This window comes from Octopus bimaculoides, chromosome 10, assembly GCF_046866305.1.
Source record: "Octopus bimaculoides isolate indiv1 chromosome 10, ASM4686630v1, whole genome shotgun sequence".
In the NCBI taxonomy this organism is placed as follows: Eukaryota; Metazoa; Mollusca; class Cephalopoda; order Octopoda; family Octopodidae; genus Octopus; species Octopus bimaculoides.
In genome coordinates, this window is record NC_142937.1 from 9,125,091 (window position 1) to 9,145,959 (window position 20,869).

A 20,869-nucleotide genomic window follows, 5' to 3' on the forward strand; every position below is an offset into this window, starting at 1 on the left:
AACAGAGATCTATGTAACAGAAACGCAGCAATTAAGCTCTTACACACTTCTGTTTATTAGGAAGAATGTGCTCACAGCCACTTGTGGTTTTTGGGGCTTGGAAAGATGTTTTGTTTGTATCACATGACAGTGTTTTTATATGTTACGTTCGGGCTGCAAACGATGTAGAATGAAGACGTGACTAAAAATAGCAGAAATACATCACATGACAAGTGATAAACGAAACGTTTTGAGCAAAAGGTGTGGCTAGATAAAAATTTAAGAAGTTATGCGTCTATGTCTGAGCTTATAGTGTTGACAATAAAACCAATGCTGGATTTAACTATAGCCTTCACAGGCTGAAGCTGAGGACCTCCGGTCAGTATGTTTAATATATTTGACATTGCTATATACCTTTTTCGAGGAATCTCTCAAGTGTCACAGCCTAGGACCTAAGCTATTACACGGTGCCTAATGCGATTGTAACCCATTATATTTGCTGTGTCTAGGTTGTCATCTTACTTGACAACCTATTAAACGTCTTAAACACATTATCTAGCAAATTAATATCGATCTTAAGATAAAAATGATAGTTAGTAAAAAGCATTGTATTTTTTCGATCACTGCCTCGTAATAACTGACATGTATACATTGGCCCTTCAAACATGTAGCTGGATCCATAAAATTATCTATAATTCTACTCTCTAGCAGCATACATACTTATTGAGTGACTCAATGCCAACCGGTTTGTGTACCCCATCCCCGCTTGCAAGCATTTGTCTTTCAAATAAATATGCAGTTGGATCTATGAAAATAACGACAATTTGATATGGTTGCAAGGTTTCAGTTCAGGTAAAGACAAAATGTGCCTAAATCTTTTATAGTAGTTCCATCAAAACACCATGATACTGATAAACTTAAGATGTTTCTCAGTTGGGAAAGAACCGCATGAGAACTGAGAGTCGGGTTTAGTCTGGTAATCAAAGTGACTTCAGAAAGCCAAAGTCTGATGATTTTTCAAAACAAAGATAAGATGGCAGACAAAGTGAAACAGGCTGCACTGAACCACTGTGGAAGGTAAACAAATTGTCTTTAATCAGACTGTAACAAATTTTTTGTTTTATTTCTATTTATTCATTTTGTCTTTGATCAGTTAGTGTTATTTCCTATCTAGAAATCAAAGGAAATGACTACTGTTCCCTTTAAACTTGGCTTTTCTGACCCGGACATCAATGATTTGAAACTGACCTATTTTCTATTACATTTCAGATCGATTCATCACTGAGTATCTGAAGTAGAAATATCATTATAGTAAATATTCTGCTCAAGGCCACAGATTTGCTTGTCATTGCTTGAACTTAACCTCTTGAGCATGCTCTCTAGTGGTTAATAATATGTGCATCTCTGATCATGAGCAGGAGTAGTGGGAGGAGACATCATAGCCATGTGTTGAGAGGGATTCTTTGAAATTTGAATAAATGTAACAAAAGCATGGCTCAGTGGTTATGGCGTCTGGAACACAATCATGAGGTAGTAAGTTCGATTCCAGGACCGGGCTGTGTGTTGTGTTCTTGATCAAATCATTTTATTTCACGTTGCTCCAGTTTACTCAGCTGTAGAAATGAGTTGCGACGTCACTGGTGCCAAGCCGTATCGGCCCCTTTGCCTTTCCCTTGGATAACATCGGAAGCATGGAGAGGGGAGGCTAGTATGCACGGGAGGCTAGTATGCATGGGAGGCTAGTATGCACGGGAGACTAGTATGCACGGGCGGCTGCTGGTCGTTTTTAAACAACCTTGCCCGGACTTGTGCTTAAGAGAGGAACTTCCTAGGTGTAATTTAGGACTAAGCAAATAAGAAATAACAGTTGCTACCCAAGGACAAAAATCGTGTTACACAGTGCAAGCAGTAATAAAGGAAAATGTAAATTACTTAGCGTTAATCAATTAAACAAAATATTTTCACAACATTCATCAATTGCACAAGACATTACCATCATGTTCAATTATTATATTTTAAGTTTGGTTGCGTCTTACCTGTTTGATTTGTTACTAAAATTATCCTAGCTGGCAACCGACAAAAATTTCGCCACTTTTCAAGATGGAGTACATTAATTTAAATTAATTAAAATACAGGTATAATCGGTACAACATTTTATTCTTTCGGTAAATATTTCATACCTCGGTGTGAAATAATTTTTTTTCCTCAATTATTACTTCATTTATTATTATTTTTTTTTCTCGGGTGCATCCAACGTATCTGACCTCCACACGTGCCGTAAGCCACCTTTTTTTCTCCGGAAAAGAAAGGTTCAAGGGGTGGTGGGGACCTCGAAGTTTCCCACCAAGGGACTTTTGGGATCTTTTCCTTTTGGCCTTGGGATCTTTTCTTTTTGGCCGGCACATAGAAAAAATAATCTTTTTGTAACTAAGCACTTTCAAATTTCGTATACTGGTAGAATGTGTCATTTAAAACATCATTTACTCTTGGCGTTTTTAAGAAAATTGTTTATTTTCGAAGTCATTTCGTGTTAAAGTTGTCGTATTTCGGTAATTTCAACCAATCAATGACGTCTATTGAGGTGAAAACAATTACTGTTGTGGTTTATCAACAAGATGTTCCGGCGGTGTAAATTTAGTTAGTCACTGTTATTTCTGATATACTCTTTTACTCTTTTAGTTGTTTCAGTCATTTGACTGCGGCCATGCTGGAGCACCGCCTTTAGTCGAGCAAATAGACCCCAGGACTTATTCTTTGGAAGCCTAGTACTTATTCTATCAGTCTCTTTTGCCGAACCGCTAAGTTACGGGGACGTAAACACACCAGCATCGGTTGTCAAGCTATATTGGGAGGACAAACACAGACACACAAACAAACACACGCACACACACATATATATATATACATATATACGACGAGCTTCTTTCAGTTTCCATCTACCAAATCCACTCACAAGGCTTTAGTCGGCCCGAGGCTATAGTAGAAGACACTTGCCCAAGGTGCCACGCCGTGGGACTAAACCCAGAACCATGTGGTTGGTAAGCAAGCTACTTACCACACAGTCACTCCTGCGCCTATTATATTTACATTTCAGATACACGTGTAGTTATTGGTTATTTTAGCGTTTTCGGAATTGCCTATTTTGTTTGTTGAATTATTTTCGTTTGCTTAGTGTTTAGTTACAAAAAAATTAATTTCTCGATGTGCCGTTCAAAGGGAAAAGATCTCAGTTTTTCCCCCTACCCCGCCAACATCTTCATTTTTCACCTTTTTCCGTAACTCTCACCCTAAAATCCCAACCCTAACCCTAAAACCGTAACCCTAAAACCGTAACCCTAAAACCTTAACCCTAACTCTAAAACCTGAACCCTAACCCTAACCCTAAAACCCTAAAGCTAAAACCAGTACAAACGCACGAACGATGTCATAAATAACAGTGATAAACGAAATATACACCGCCGATAGTTGTTGTTGACAAACAACAGCAGTAATCTTATTCAGCTGAATACACGTCATTGATTGGTTGAAATTACCGAAATACGACAACTTTAACACGAAATAACTTTGAAAATATAAACTTTTCTCAACATCACTAAGAGTAAAAGATGTTTTATATGACACATGCTACCAGTATCCGAAGTTTGAAAGTGTTTAGTTACAAAAAATTAATTTCTCGATGTGCCAGCCAAAAGGAAAAGATCCGAGTTTTGTTTCGTGACTTTTTCGATTTTTTTTTTATTTTCCATGTTATTTTGCATAATTTCAACGAATGTGACATTGAAATCAGGCGTAAACGGCTCCTTTTTCCAGAAAAGAAAAGATTTGGCTGCTATTTCTAGCATGCCCTGCTACCACGTAACAGCTATTTGTGTTCACACCAAAATATTTACCAACTTTTTTCTTTCCATTTGTTTTTCCCCCTTTATGGAAGTCAATATTTTCTCTGTTGACATCCACCTCAGCGAGGTCATGGATCAAGTGGAAACACATCAATCACTGTTCCCACTTGACAGGACAAAGAAATTTCTTTCGCGCCTGTTTGGCCAGTGATGGATCAGACGAACGCGAACCCTTTAATCCTGTAATTGCTTAAAATAAATTTATTTACGTATATACCAAACTTCCGTTACATTTTGTTGTTGGCACTCCGTCGCTTACGACGACGAGGGTTCCAGTTGATCCGATCAACGGAACAGCCTGCTCGTGAAATTAACGTGCAAGTGGCTGAGCACTCCACAGACACGTGTACCCTTAACGTAGTTCTTGGGGATATTCAGCGTGACACAGTGTGACAAGGCTGACCCTTTGAATTACAGGCACAACAGAAACAGGAAGAGTGAGAGATAGTTGTGGTGGAAGAGTACAGCAGGGTTCGCCACCATCCCCTGCCGGAGCCTCGTAGAGCTTTAGGTGTTTTCGCTCAATAAACTCTCACAACGCCCGGTCTGGGAATCGAAACCGCGATCCTATGACCGCGAGTCCGCTGCCCTAACCACTGGGCCATTGCGCCTCCACTCTGTTACATTTATACACACACAAACACACATATATACATAAGTGTGTGCGTGTGTGTGTGTGTGTGTGTGTGTGTGTGTGTGTGTGTGTGTGTGTGTGTGTGTGTAGCTGTGGCTATGTCGTAAGAAGCTTGCTACCCAACCACATGGTTCCGAGTTCAGTCCTACTACGTGGCACTTTGGGCTAGTGCCCTCTGCTATAGCGTCGGGTCGACCAAACCCTTGTGAATGGATTTGGTTGACGTAAACTGAAAGAAGCCCGTCGTATTTATACATGTGTGTGTGTGTGTGTGTGTGTGTATTTGACGACTGATGTTGGCATGTTTATGTCACCGTAACTTAGCGGTTCGGCAAAAGACACCGATAGAATAAGTATTAGGCTTACAAACGATTTGTTCGACTAAAAGGCGGTGTTCCAGTATGGCCGCAGTCAGATGACTGAAACAAGTAAAAGAATAAAAGTATATATATATATAATTGGCAACCAAGTGTGTTGTTCTATACGGGACAGTGCTACTGTCCCGCATAGGACGCCACTCTTGGTTGGCAATTATATGTTACGATTCCGTGTTGCTACTGTTTACATTTCGCTCACGGGGTTAATATAGCTATATATATATATATATATATATATATATATATATATATATATATATATATATATATATATATATATATATATATATATATGTATATGTATATATATATATATATATATATATATTACATATTAAAACGGTAAAGGATTATCAATTTATTAATTCATTAATAAATCAACAATTAATAATTTTTACCAAGCCCATCGGTATGTAAGCACCATTATTGGTGGAGAATTTATTTAAAAGCTCGTATATATTTATAAACATAATTAAGGGATCAGCAAATATTTGCTGCACCATATACCGAAGTTCAGAAATAGCAGCTAAAAAAGCTTCGGTTAACCTTCGGAATGGTTAGTTTTCATTGTTTTTTTTTCTTCTTGTTTTTGCCTTTGTGAGTTACAAGTGATGCTATCTGTGGGATTCTCAGCTTTTTTAGCTGCTATTTCTGAACTTCGGTATATGGTGAAGCAAATATTTGCTGATCCCTTAATAATATATATATATATATATATATATATATATATATATAGTCTTGTGTATGTATATATCTTCTGCATCATGAGTATACCGGCTCACAAGCCCAAAGTAAAAGGAACTGATTAAGTTTGCTAAATGCGTTCCATGTTTTACACATGCGCTAAAGTTGGTTGGAAAATGCACCGGTGGAATTTGTTAAGAAGCATTAATGTTCATTGAATTTGTACACACATTTTGTGCCTACTGACGAGACCTTCTTTCTTCTATATTAAGTACTCATTTTCCTATTGTGAAAAGAATGCCATCTGCTACGAGATCTGTTCGTGCAGATGCAACAGAGGCACTTGTTGACAAACAGGTTCGTAGACTACTTTGTGATTGAGTTAGGAAATGGAATAATAGTCTATTGTGAGATTAAGTATCAGTGTTTTTAAGTGGCCAGTCTCGATTTGCAGTCACCAGGCTAAGGCTAAAAATTCTTGCATGGATATATTCAAGCTTTGCCTGTAGCGTAGCTTGGGTTTTAAGTGCCCTGTGCGGGTCCCGATAAGCCTCTTGAAATATGACATATCTTTCGCTACAGCTAACACGTTTATTAAGTGACCGTCCTGTGCAAACCATACTGGTTTATGCAGTCAACGTTTTCAGCGTTTAGCCACCGGTCAGGTCTGACTGTATCATTAGAAACGTTTCATTTGGTTCAAGTTGATTGTATACTCTTTACTCTTTTACTTGTTTCAGTCATTTGACTGCGGCCATGCTAGAGCACCGCCTTTAGTCGAGCAATCGACCCCAGGACTTATTCTTTGTAAGCCTTGTACTTATTCTATCGGTTCTTTTGCGGAACCGCTAAGTTACGGGGACGTAAACACACCAGCATCGGTTGTCAAGCGATGTTGGGGGGACAAACACAGACACACACATACATACATATATATATAGGTACTACTAAAACAGCGCGGACCCGAACGCGTAGTCGCGCGTCCGCACTAGCTAGTCTTGAGTGGTCGATCCTAACCCTAACCCTATCTCTAACCCTAACCCGCGTGTGCAAATGAATACGTGTTTAGGGTCCGCGCTGCTTTAGTAGTACCACATATATATATATATATATATATATATATATATATATACGACGGGCCTCTTTCAGTTTCCGTCAAATTCACTCACAAGGCATTGGTCGGCCCGAGGATATAGTTGAAGGTGCCACGCAGTGGGACTGAACCCAGAGCCATGTGGTTGGTAAGCAAGCTACTTACCACACAGCCACTCCCGCGCCTAGGATTATATTACACAATTTTTCTTTAAAAAAAAAATGGTAGGATGTGATTTCGAGGGAGGAGATTTGACTGCTATTTCTAGCGATGTGTACTTATGAGGAGTGATATTGTTGATCAGCAGTAATGGTAAGGAAGTTAGTACATACTACCATATCAGTAACAGTGGTGGTGTCGGTGGAGAGAAGTCAGTATGTGAACTGATTTAACAGTGCGGGGTTGTAGATGGTGTAGCTGCTGCTGATGATCTCACTCCGACTTAGACTAAAGACCTTTAAAACTTTGAGTCTTTTTAAAACTGGCGACAGTATTATTAGTATAGTAACGATAATTTTGCACAAGCAAGTTATACGTCTACTTAACATTGTGACGGCTATATAAATAACGTTAATAGATAAATATATATTTATAGTAAATCCTGGGATACTCCCCCGCTTCAACTTAGTAAGTATACAAATTATTTGATTTATCAGCATAAAAACTTGCATCGCCAGTAACCGTAAAATCTTCCCGCAAATGATTTGTAAATGTTATACGCACAAGTTTTGCATACACGTATACAACAAGCACATGATTTTATGCCGGTTTCAAGACACCAACATCACGTCATTTAAATTGTTGCTCTGAAAATATTCCCCTTCCTAAAAATCACACACGAACACATACTGTATATATATATATATATATATATATATATATTTATTTACCATCAGCAATCTGATGGTAAATATTCAAGTAGAGCGGAATACCGAGTTCATGTTTCCACGTTCATTCTTAAGCCGAATCTAAAGGCCACTGACTAGCAGCATTTACATAAAGACATTCTTCTAATGTAAAAATTCTAACATATTTTGGTATTTAGCTATTGTTAATATAATTTATGATAAGCTTGTTTCCTATAACTGGAGTAATTATAAATTTATATTTGTCTCTTTAGTGGCTAAATTTACAGATTTGCGACTTATTAATATAATTGAGAAACAGCAGAGTTTCAGAACAAGCATCCCCCCCACTCTCGAAAATTTTCTCTTTTTATCTATTTCCGAAAATGTCTTCGGTTCCTCTTTTAAGCATTGGCGTTTAGGATTCTGATTCCTTTAATTTACCATTCTATTGCTCCATTCCTCTGTTTTGCAACCGGCTGTATAGTTTCCATATTTTTCGAATAATCATTTAAGCTTAGAAAATTACCATTTTCAAAAAAAAAAAAAAATAATCAATTCAATTTTTTTAACACTCCGGCGAGTTAGTAGTACCCCAGATTCCATCTCTCCCGGTGTTTAAAGATGTGTGTGTATAAAAATCAAGAAATTTTAAAACATAAGTTACGGTGCTTCCTTCTGAAGTCCTGCCCGAACAAACACCTGTGAGTTCTAAACCACTGTGAATATATATTTAAGAACTTAAGACAAAGCCTCAACCCAGTTTTTGCCCGATGCCGAGAATATGCATTTCAATTTCCAATAGACAAACATATACTCATGTACATGTAAGAATTGACAACTTTTTGTATATCCATAAATATAGTTAACTCGCGCCTGCGTAAACGCACACACCACACGTGTATTTGGTGAGATGGAGTTTATTACTGACGTTCGTACAAGTACCAATCGTAGCTGACGTGGTACTATTTCCGTTTGATTGTAATTGGTTTGTTTTGCTTTTTTTTTATTTTTAATTCTTTGATTTAGTTAAAATCATAACTAATTGTAACATAGTCGCAAGTTCAGAAATTTAGAACTGCTCGTAGTTGATTAATGAAACCATATTACTGGTACTTTCTCAATCGACCCCGAGAGGATGTAAGAATTCATTCCAAAAGATTTGAACTAATAGCTGAAAGGGACGTAACCAAATACCGCAATTCATAATATCCCTTTTTTTCCCTCCCTCTTAAAGGCGTTGAGGGATAATTTATGATTTTTTTTTTTTTTTTTTTTTTTTTTTTTTTTTTTGCAAGAGTAAAGAATACGTACACTCGGTGGGTTAAGGTTTTTGTCAGGCCGAAAACGGGTGGTGTACGTATTCTTTACCTCGGCCTTTTTTTTTTTTCCTCTCAATTCTTTATATCTACCACATGCACACTGCTTGAAATATTCTGGCAGGGGGCTAGTCTATAACGTCAACTCCAGTGCTCAACTGGTACCTATTTTATCAACCCCAAAGGATTAAAGGCAAAATCGACCATGGCAGAATGTGAATTCATAAAGTAATGAGTTCGTTTTAAGGAACATATTATTTTAACTACAATGTGAAAAGTGAACAAAATGGTCACAGAATAACTTTTACTACAATGGAATTGTAGGAAACTCTAATTGAAACAGATTTGCAAGCCCACAAAATATTTGTTGGGAGTCATCGACAGTTATCTCTCCTGATTGAACATTCTAGAATATTCCAGAAAATTCTAGGTGAACATGATTAACTCCCCCGTTGCTAATGTACTACGCATAACTTCAAAATGACACGCAGGGGGTCACTAGTAGCACATCTCTTATTTAAGCAGCATTCCCGCTTAAATCAGCTTCTCTCCTCTAACTGCTTCTTCTAGACAGAACAATGTCCACCGCGACCTAGAAAGAACCAGGCACATGAATTCGATATCTGATTTCTTACCAATAGCTCATCATGGTATTCTATGTCTGGTGTTTGTGGAAAGTAAATCTCGTAGCTTGATTTATTTCTTATTTCTTTATTGCCTACAAGGGGCTAAACATAGAGGGGACAAGCAAGGACAGACAAACGGATTAAGTCGATTACATCGACCCCAGTGCGTGACTGGTACTTAATTTATCGACCCCGAAAGGATGAAAGGCAAAGTCGACCTCGGCTGAATTTGAAATCAGAACGTAGCGGCAGATGAAATACCGCTAAGCATTTCGCCCGGCGTGCTAACAATTCTGCTAGCTCGCCACCTTTAATTTATTTCTATTTACTCAGTTATCATGGAACATGGCAAGTTGTTCAAAATCTTTCTTCTTCTCAGAAGTCTTTATTGAACATTGTATACTCTCTGTACACATTCATTTATCACATGTTGGAATAAAACCTTGAACATGAAGCCATTCACACGGAATGAGTATTATTGTTTTTTACTGCACAGAGGTATTTCACGGTTATTGGATTAATGATTCAGTCCAATTATTAAAGTGTTGACATTTTTATTAGCGATTTCCCATGCTAAACGATTCATTTAACTACTTTCTAGTCTTCATGCCAGAATAGATAATGGAGTCTAGTTTGGCCCTCAGCCTTACAGGTCAAACTGCCCAACGAATGCCAGCATGGAAAATGGATGTTAAATGATGATGATGCATGTTTGCTACATGCCTTCACAATGATGCCCTTTAAAGAAAATTATGATATTGTTTATGTTTCTTGCAAATAATACATCACAGGCATGGCTGTATTGCTAAAAAGCTTGCTTCCTAGCCACATGATTTCAGGTTCAGTCCCACTGCATGGCACCTTGGGCAAGTGTCTTCTGTTATAGCCTTGGGCTGACCAAAGTCTTGTGATTGAATTTGGTAGGCAGAAGTTATTGTCATGTGTGTGGGTATTTGTGCCTAGTAACAAAGAGGGAAATTGCTTGTTAGTTTAGATGTGTGTAGAGAAAGGAAAAATCTTATTTGAAAAATGAGAGTTGACATTCGACCATAGAACACAACTCAAAGAAACCTCATCCAGTCCATACAAGCATGGAAGAAGCAGCCATAAAGACAATGGCTGTAAAGTAGAGAATTTATAGACCAAATCTTCAACACACTTCTGCATGCAGCAGTGTATTCAAGAGTAACAGTATTCTGCATAGATTTCTCGTAAGAGCAAAACCTACCCAAAACTGATCCAAACCAAAGAACTATATCTGTAATTCTCCATAGCATTTGTAAAAGTTGAAGAGACTAATGAAAAAGTCTTTAATGAAATGGGGAAATAGCAAAGTCAGGAATGAGTGAATATATCGGATGCCACAGGAAATTGTTCAATGAAACTTCTATTATAAAGAATGATGGCGGAAACTCAAAGTAATGAAAGTAATTCATGAAACCACTTACCGATAGTAGCAAACATAGCATTGACTTCAGCTCAGTATGAAACCATCACTGAAAAATCAAATGCAAATATCCTAAACATTCTATATAGATAGATGGATAGAGGGTGGCCCAAAAGTAGGTTTACAATTATTCAATTATCTCTTTTGCATTCATATATATATATTAACAGTTTGGATCTTAATTATGAAATATGTAGCCATTATTCTATGCTAATTTAGCTAATTTTGTCAAGCCCCCTTTTCAGTTTGTAAGATAGAAATTTAAATGTAATAAAATGTTTTAAAAGAGATTTAACGTACCTACGTGATAACTGTAAACCTACATTTGGGCTACCCTGCCTCCTGGTCCAACAGTCCTCAGTCAAATCGTCCAACCCATGCTAGCATGGAAAGCAGACGTTAAACGACGACGACGACGATGATGATGATGATATATATATATATATATATATATATATATATATAGTTTACAGTTCCAGCAAAAAATGTACTCCATCCAGTGAGAGCTAAATATCATTTAATATATACAATTACAAAACGAACTACTAATAGTTTCATGCTTTAAGATACATTAAATTAGCAGATTTATATAATATGGCCATTGATGATGATGATGTATCTCCAAGTATTCTTGGTTTTCTTTCCTTTCTTCTTGTTCCATTCAACCCTCTGCGTATTTTTTTTTACTTCTCATTTCTTGTCATGTTTTGTCATACTCTAGTGTCCTAGTTTTTAGAAACATTTTACATATGGACTGAGCTTGAAAGATTGCTGGGAGATGCTATTAGTAGATCTTTTGTAGTTGTGTATATTAAATTATATATATATATATATATATATATATATATAATGAATTTAAAACATATAATAAATGCACAAACAAATGGGCAACAGACGCAGATGGTTGCCAACTCCTCATCAGTTATCAGCCAGTGAGTCAATCGCAATTTCACATCTAACCAATAATATTGCATCCCCTACTGGCGGTGCTGGTGGAAAACACTGTCAGGAATTGGCACTGCCATCTATCTATATATATATATATAATTATAATTATATGTATTTATTTTATCCTAATAAATAATAATTCGGATAGAATAAATGGGTTAATAGAAACCAATGTAGCAAAGATCACAAAATAACTGTGGTGTAATTCCTGTTAATGAGGCAGAAACTCCTTGATATTTTTGGTATTTGAGTATATATAAAAATTTAAGGAATGGAGTAAACGCATGTTATAACTGCATACTTTATTCTGACATATGTTTCGAAGAATTACAATTTATGCGATCCATAGGAATCGTCGATGTTAAAAATGTAAACTTCTCCTCAGGGAATGTATGGGAACCATCTTAAACGTAAGACATTATGACCGAGTATGATAACTATAGCTGGAGAAGGTTATAACGTAATTCATTTGAAAAAACCGTTGGAGATTAGGACGCTACCAGATAGTGCGTTGGACAAGAAGAGAAGAAAGAAAAGAAAAAAGAAAAAAAAGAGAAAGAAAATTCAGAGTGTAGAGTTGGGAGAAGATAGGCTGATATAAATCCGATAAAAATTGGAGAGGAATGTTATGTAATAAAAAGGCATTATAAATGGTTTTAATCTTGTTTCTACAAAAATATTGAGATGAGTGTATATAATCATTTATACTTATGTGTATGCTCATATATACACACAAACAAATCCACATTTAATCCCATAAGTTCATGTATGTATATTTATATACATACCCACATATATATATGTCATATGTCTGTGCATCTATTGTTTAAAATGAGCACACTCTAGGGAGATTTTACCTACTGGATTAGTGTGTTAACAATACCTAGTGGATTAGTGTTAATAAACCTCATCGATTTGGTATTATTAATACCAGTGATTTAGAAGGTTATGAATTCAAGTCAATGGCTGGATGCCTTTCCTTAACACCAACCACTTTACAGTAGTGCTGGGTGCTTTTAACATGTCGTCGGCATGAATATGTATATGTATGTGTTTGTGATTGCCACCCCCACTGCTTGACAGTCAGTGTTGGTTTGTTTATGTCCCTGTAACTTAGTAGTTTTGGAAAAGAGCCCAATGGAATAAATACCAGACATAAGAATCAGTACTGTGGGTGATAAGTTTTGACCAAACCCTTCAAGTCAGTGCCTAGCATGCCCACAGTCCATTGACTGAAAGCGGGGCAAAATAAGAGATTTGATCATTTCTCAAAGGTATACACACAGAATGTATTGAATAATCAAATTAAAGTTTTTCCTAATTAAAGCATTTTCCTTTCTATTTAGTCACTCTGTTTTTTCATATAAAACTGTCTTTTGTTTTTATATTTTTATAGAATTGTAACATTTGAAGAATATTAGAATCAAAATGATCTTGAAAAACCTTGGTGTCATTTTGGCAGTTATAACTGTGTTGATATCTTATTGGTTATATGAGCCATTGCCCGATTCAGTAGCAGAACCTTGGAAGTTACGTACAGTAATAGCAGGAAGTAAAGTCCTACATGCTGTTGTAAGTATATCATTATTCTACATAAATTTTTATTAATATTATTATTATTTGCATTTGACGGATATTTGTCCTCATCTTGTTTGTTGTTAACACAACGTTTCGGCTGATATACCCTCCAGTCTTCATCAGGTGTCTTGGGGAAATTTCAAACCTGGGTTCTCATTCCTAAGGTATTTTTCGATGTTATTATTATTACTATTATTATTATTCAGGTCACTGCCTGGAATCAAACACGGAATCTTGGGGTTAGTAGCCTGTGTTCTTAACCACTAAGCCATATGCCCATGGTTAAGAGCACAGGCTACTAACCCCAAGATTCTGAGTTCGATTCCAAGCAGTGACCTAAACAATAATAATAATAATAACAACATTGAAAAATACCTCAGGAATGAGAAACCAGCTTTGAAATTTCCCCAAGACCCCTGATGAAGGCTGGAGGGTATATCAGCCAAAACGTTGTGTTAGCAACGAACAAGATGAGGACAAATATCCGTCAAATGTAAATAATGTACATAATTCCTCATCTCTTAAATATAGAACTGTAATATTATTATTGTTATTATTAAGTTAGCACTCTGGACAAAATGCTTCGTGGTATTTCGCCCATCGCTACATTCTGAGTTCAAATTCCACCAAGGTCGACTTTGCCTTTCATCCTTTCGGGGTTGATAAAACAAGGACCAGTTGAACACTGTAATCAACGCAACCCCTACATCCACCAAGCTGCACTTGTGGCAAAAATTTGAAATTATAATTATTATTATTATTATTATGCCGGTGGCACATAAAAAGCACCCACTACACTCTCGGAGTGGTTGGCATTAGGAAGGGCATCCAGCTGTAGAAATATTGCCAGATCGGATTGGAGCCTGGTGCAGCTTTCTGGCTTGCCAGCCCTCAGTCAAATCATCCAACCCATGCCAGCATGGAAAGCGGACATTAAATGACGATGATGGTGATGATGATTATTATTAAGGTGGTGAACTGGCAGAATTGTTAGCAATCCAGGCAAAATGCTTAGTGGTATTCCACCCATCTTTACATTCTGGGTTCAAATTCCGCCGAGGTCGACTTTGCCTTTCATCCTTTCGGGTCGATAAATCAAGTACCAGTGAAATACTGGGGTCGATGTAATCGACTTATCCCCTCCCATAAAATGGCTACTCTTGTGGCAAAATTTGAAATTATTATTAGCATTATTATTATTATTGTTATTATTATTATTATTATTATTATTATTATTATTATTAAGGCGGTGAGCTGGCAGAATTGTTAACAATCCAGGCAAAATGCTTTGTGGTATTTCACCTGAAGTTCAAATTCCGCCGAGGTCAACTTTGCCTTTAATCCTTTCAGGGTCAATAAATTAAGTACCTGTTGAGTACTGGGATCGATGTAATCGACTTACCCCTCCCCTAAATTTCAGGCCTTGTGCCTATAGTGGTAAAGATTATTGTCATTATTATTATTATTATTATTGTTATTATTATTATCATTATTATTATCATAGAAGATGCTTGGCGTAGTGGTTAGGATGTTGCACTCACGATCATGAGATCCTGGTTTCAGTTCCTAGACCAGGTGGTGCATTGTGTTCTTGGGCAAAACACTTCATCGCAAGATGCTCTGCCATCACTACGACACCTGACATGTGATACACCACACACCTGTTCAGGTAGCGTTGATTTGATGGAGGGAGTGAGCTAATGTACAACACATGCATTTAATCATTATAAGCAAATCATTTGTGCAGATCGTTCAGCAAAAGCTAAAACACTCTTACGTCGTATTTCAAGGTGGAGAAATCCTTGACCAACGCAGAAGCAGAAGATCAAAATCATGAGAGAATAGTTGTGTGTCAGCTAGCAAGTGAGCTGCTGAGTAGCCTGCATTGTCAACCATGCTTGTTGCACTCTTGTACACCACTTAGTGCCTGACATGGAGGCCCACAGAGGCAATTTGTTGGGTGGGGAGGCAATGACAACTATCTTACCATAAAGCATTCTGTTGCAAACAGAACAGACAACATTGACTTACGATGGATAGGTCCATCCATGTATTGTATATATGATGATTTATATGTATAATACATGGACATCAGTTATCTGAAATGCCAGGTTCAATGAATTAACACATAAGCGGTTGAGTGTACAACACTGTACACTGAGTGTACAACATTAAGGGTACAACACTGACATATTGTACCCTTGATGTAATTCTGCAGCAGAATCAGCATTACATAGTGTGATTTGGTTGGGCCTTTTATTCATTGGTACAATCATAATCTTTTGAAGAAAACAGCTTCTTTATCAGTTTGGTCTTATGCTTAATTATTTGTAACTTCTTTAGTAAATGATATCCAAAAAAAAACCCACATCAGCAGAGTTATAGACTTTAAACCCAAACTTTATCAGGTTAAAGTGCAAAAAAGTGGTCTGATGTTTCAAATTGGCCATGTGTCTTGTGAGCTTTCAATTAATATATAAACGATGTGATTAGTCTATTACAGAGTAGTCAGAGTTGGTGATAACGTTGAGGTGTAGAAAGTTATATACCAACTGCACAGTCCTTATTGTGAATGGTTTTGTGTCCTACAGAGAGCGTATGGGGTGCCAATAAATGTTACTGTTTTCTATGTTGTGCAGTGTGAATGTGGTTGTATGGTTATGAAGTTTGCTTCCCACAAGGCTTTAGGTTCATCCCATATTATGTAACACCCTGGGCCATCTTAAGCCTTATGAGTGAACTTGGTAGACAGAAACTGAAAGAAGCCTGTTGTTGATGTTTGAGAATATCAGAATAATGAAGAAAGCCCAAGATGAAGAGGGGTGGCAAATATTGGTAAAAAAAAGAGTTCTGAGTGTTCCAACAGAAATGCCAAGAGAATGACTTGACTTAACCTGCCAATCATTCTATGACAATAAGGATAACATTTACTTATATGTGGCTTGGCAGAATCATTAGAGCATTGGAAAAACAGTGTGTAGTATTTCTTCTAGCACTTCATGTTCTAGGTTCAATTCCTGCAGGAGTTGAGTTTGCCTTTCATCCTTTTGACAGTGGGAAATAAAGTACCAGTGAAGTATTGACGTCTTTACATTCTGAGTTCAAATTCTGCCAAGATCAACTTTGCCTTTTATCTTTTTGGAGTCAATGAAATAAGTACCAGTTGAGCACTGGGGTCAATGTAATCGACTAGCCCCATCCCCCAAAATTTAAGGCCTTGTGCCTATAGTAGAAAGGATCATTATTATCATTATAATACTGGCAAGCCAGCAGATTGATTAGTATGTCAGATGAAAATGTTAAGCAGCATTTTTTCCAACCTTTTTATGGTCACAGTTCAAATAACAAAGTCAATTTTTCCTTTCATCTTTTCAGGTTTCATAAGATAATGTGCCAGTCAAGTACTGGAGTCAATGTAATACTAACTGCTTTCTCTTAAAAATTGCAGGCCTTGTGCCAAAATTTGAAATTAGATAATAATGATTGATATTACTAAATACCTTCAAGGCAGTGAGCTGGCAGAATCATTAGCATGCCAGGCAAAATGCTTACCGTCATTTCATGTCTTTACATTCTGAGTTCAAATTCCGCCAAGGTCGACTTTGCCTTTCATCTTTTCGAGGTCGGTGAAATAAGTTCCAGTTAAGCACTGGGATCGATGTAATTGAGTATCCTACTCCCTCAAAATTTCAGGCTTTGTATCTATAGTAAAAATATATTAATAAATACCTTCCTGTATTTTAATCCTCTTTGTGTTGAACTCAAATTCTATAGAATTTACTTTTCATACAGTGTTAATAAAGATATGTGGTACTAGCTGTTCACCAGTCCTGCAATTTTTTATCAAGCTACCTTATCAAAATCTCAAAGCTACAAGATAATGCATGATTAATTCAAAACAAAATGAATAAATAAGGATTACTTTTGACAGAACTATGTGTATGCTGAAGGGTTTATCTCTTCTGCCAAAAGTTCTCTTCTTTCCATACCAGGTGACACTATTTTCCTCCCTCTCTATATATTACAACTAATTTATTCTCTACCTCCTTTTTATTTAGTGCAGTATATTCTGCTAACATCACTTTGAGGTCTCTTACTTCATACAGGTCCATTACTTATCTAATTTTCTTGACTAAACTAACCTCCTTCAATATATCTCAAAAGTGATGTGACCCATGTTTTAATGGCTGTGGACTGATCTTTATTTTCTATCATAGATCTGAACTCTAATTTTTAACCTTTGTACTGAAATATGTATCATTTATCTCTCCAATTCTTCTATATTTACATCCTTCATGTATCTACTTGATTTGTGGTTTCCTTCTCTTATAACTGCATCCCTTACTTCCCACCATCTTTCTTCTTTCCTTTATTAAGACTTGACACTTCTTCATCTCAAATCCATTTGAACATCTTTGCTTAATCCAGATACTGCTCACAGTAAAGAGTCTGTTTGATCTTTCCTTGTGAATAGTTTCAAGTCATCCATAAAGAAGTGATTTCCTTCTTAATAATATAATAGCATTGCTAAAGCTATTATTACATGTCATAAAAATCAAATAGCACAAGCTATCACCCTGGAAGATTCTGTTTTTGATATTAATACTTCCTACTTCTTCACCAGTTAGCAATTGTTTCCCATTTACTCATACACTTTACAAAGAACTTTCTTATATCCTCCACTATATCTACCATCTCTGAACTTTCTATTACTCAACAATGATGAATCATGATGTAGGTATTTTCATAATCAATACTATCAATCAATAATTGGTGCGTAATAACTCTACACACCCTTCAGCATTATTTCTTCTCAAGGAGCATTATATATATAATTCATTCTCTTTATATCGTTGCATACATTTAACTTATACCCTGGCTGTATACACACACACACACACACACACACACACACACACACACACACACATATATACCCTGGCTGTCTATTCATCTATATATATACACACAAGCACACATTTAACTTTTATATAGCCTGTCTCATTTACCTAATCATATGCCTTGGTTGTCATGTATACATTATACTGTTGTACATCATGGTTCTCTTTTATCTATGCATACATTAGTGGCACTCCATCAGTTATGACGAGTGTTCCAGTTGATCCAGTCGAAGGGGCAGCCAGCTTCTGAAATTAATGTGCACGTGTCCAATTGTTACCTTTGAGTAGTGAGCCATTTCCTCCTCCATATTTTGAAGTGGTCTTGGGCCAACAGGCTTTGGGATCTGACAATACACCATAAAGCTAAACCCTTTATGGATGGGAAACCTAAGGTAATCTCAAAAACTGGCCTTTCCCTTTTTTAAGATACATACATACACACACACACACACACACATATTTCTTTATTGTACACAGGAGGCTAAACATAGAGGGGACAGACAAAGGGATTAAGTCGATTGCATCAACCCCAGTGCATAACTGGCACTTATTTAATCAATCCCGAAAGGATGAAAGCAAAGTCGACCTCAGCAGAATTTGAACTTAGGACATAATGGCAGACGAAATACCACTAAGCATTTTGCCTGGCGTGCTAATGATTCTACCAGCTCACCGCCCTACACACACATATAGAAAGAGAGAGAGAGTGTGAGAGACACTTAACTATCCTACTTGTCAAAAATGTCCTTTATTGATAGATATATTATCAGTCTCAAATTGTCAGCTTTTGTCTCTGAGTGCTTTGAACAACTCTTGTGATAAATATAGAATATCATCTAATTTTGTTATTTTCCTAAGGCAAGAAATTTCTTTGTTTTAATCAACAGACTTCTAGTTCATGATTAACAGGGGATTTTCACTTGAGTATTTCCCTTTCGTCTTCTACTTCTTTCAGTCATTAGACTGCGGCCATGCTGGGGCACCACCTTAAGGATTTTTAGTTAAACGAACCAACCATAATACTTTTTTTTTTTTAAGCCTAGTACTTATTCTATGGGTCTCTTTGCTGAACTGCTAAGTTACAGGGATGTAAATACACCAATACCAGTTGTCAAGTGGTGGGGGGGGACAAAGACACGCACACAGATAGGCTTCTTTCAGTTTCCATCTACAAATCTACTCAAGGTTTTGGTCAATCTGAGGCTATAGTAAAAGACATTTTCCCAAATTACTATGCAGTGGGACTGAACCCAGAACCATGTAGTTCGGAAGCAAGCATCCTACGACAGAGCCACACTTGTGCCTAAAATGTAATCAACAAGGATTAACTGCAGCTTTCTTTTATCACTTCTATTATTTCCAAGAATTGGTTGTTAACAGATGTTTACAATTTGGCGAACTTTCTGCAATAATTTAACATATATGTGATGGATCTTTGCAGTTTCTCTATTTTCCTCATTTGTTTTTTAGCTTTTTACTTCATGATGTTTATACTGTTCTTTAGATTTTGAGTTCAAATTCTATTATGGTCAACTTCACCTTCCATCTCTCTGGAGTCAAATATTAGGAGCAATATAATTGACTATTTCGTCCCCAAAATTCCAGGTTTTGTGCCTATGTGAGGAGCAATTATTATTAATGCAGGGTGAAAGGCAATGAGCTGACAAAATCGTTAGCACGCTCAACGAAATGCTTAGCAGTATTTTGCCTGTCGCTACGTTCTGGGTTCAAATTCCACCGAGCTCAACTTTGCCTGTCATCCTTTCGAAGTTGGTAAATTTAGTACCAGTGAAGTACTGGGATCAACATAATTGATTATCCCCAATTTCAGGTCTTGTGCCTATTGTAGAAAGGATTATTAATGTGGGCTGAAAGGCAGTAAGTTGGCAGAACTGTTAGCATGTTGGACAAAATGTCTTTACATACTGAGTTCAAGTTCCACTGAGGTTGACTATGCCTTTAAAATAAGTACCAGTCAAGTACTGAGGTTGATGTAATCAACTTACCCCTCTCCTCAGAAACTGTGAGACGTGTGCCAAACTGTGAAGCCATTTTTAGCAGAGAATGGAAAGGTGAATTGGTAGAGCGAAATACTGAATTCTTGACTTTTATCTTTTACTTGATTTAGTCATTAAACTACGGCCATGCTGGGGCATAGCCTTGAAGAGTTTTTAGTCGAATGAATTGAAACCCAATACTTGATTTTGTTAATCCTTGTACTTATTCTATCAGGCTCTTTTGCCAAACCTCTATGTTACGAGGATGTAAACACGACTTTAATTGTCAAGTGATGGTGCAGAGACAGACAGACAGACACACGCACACACATAGATATAAGTATATATTTATATAAGGTTTATATATATATATATATATATATATAGATAGATAGATAGATAGATAGATATGAAAATATATATAAATATATTTATATATATTTTCAAATATATAGTGTGTGTGTTTTTATTGGCTAAACTGGCAACATGACCATCCCCAAATACAACAATATCTGTTTCAACACACGAATTCACATCAAGAA

General features: G+C 36.7%; 1 protein-coding gene across 9 annotated transcripts in view; it reads left to right on the top strand.

The window, feature by feature from the left end:
* The first annotated feature begins 240 nt into the window (after window positions 1-240).
* LOC106868898 (deacylase AADAC) overlaps window positions 241-20,869 on the top strand; it is a 50,010-nt gene continuing 29,381 nt past the window's right edge. For 2 of the 9 annotated variants that reach the window (XM_014914548.3, XM_089358361.1), the window contains exons 1-2: window positions 8,377-8,499; window positions 13,248-13,423. In XM_014914548.3, coding sequence (XP_014770034.1) covers window positions 13,280-13,423 — 144 coding nt within the window. In that variant the 5' untranslated portion in view covers window positions 8,377-8,499; window positions 13,248-13,279. Of the gene's footprint in view, window positions 358-5,728; window positions 5,931-6,755; window positions 7,294-8,376; window positions 8,500-13,247; window positions 13,424-20,869 lie in introns of those variants that run through there. The other 7 variants (XM_052971028.2, XM_089358360.1, XM_014914619.3 and 4 more) reach the window with 6 other exon arrangements.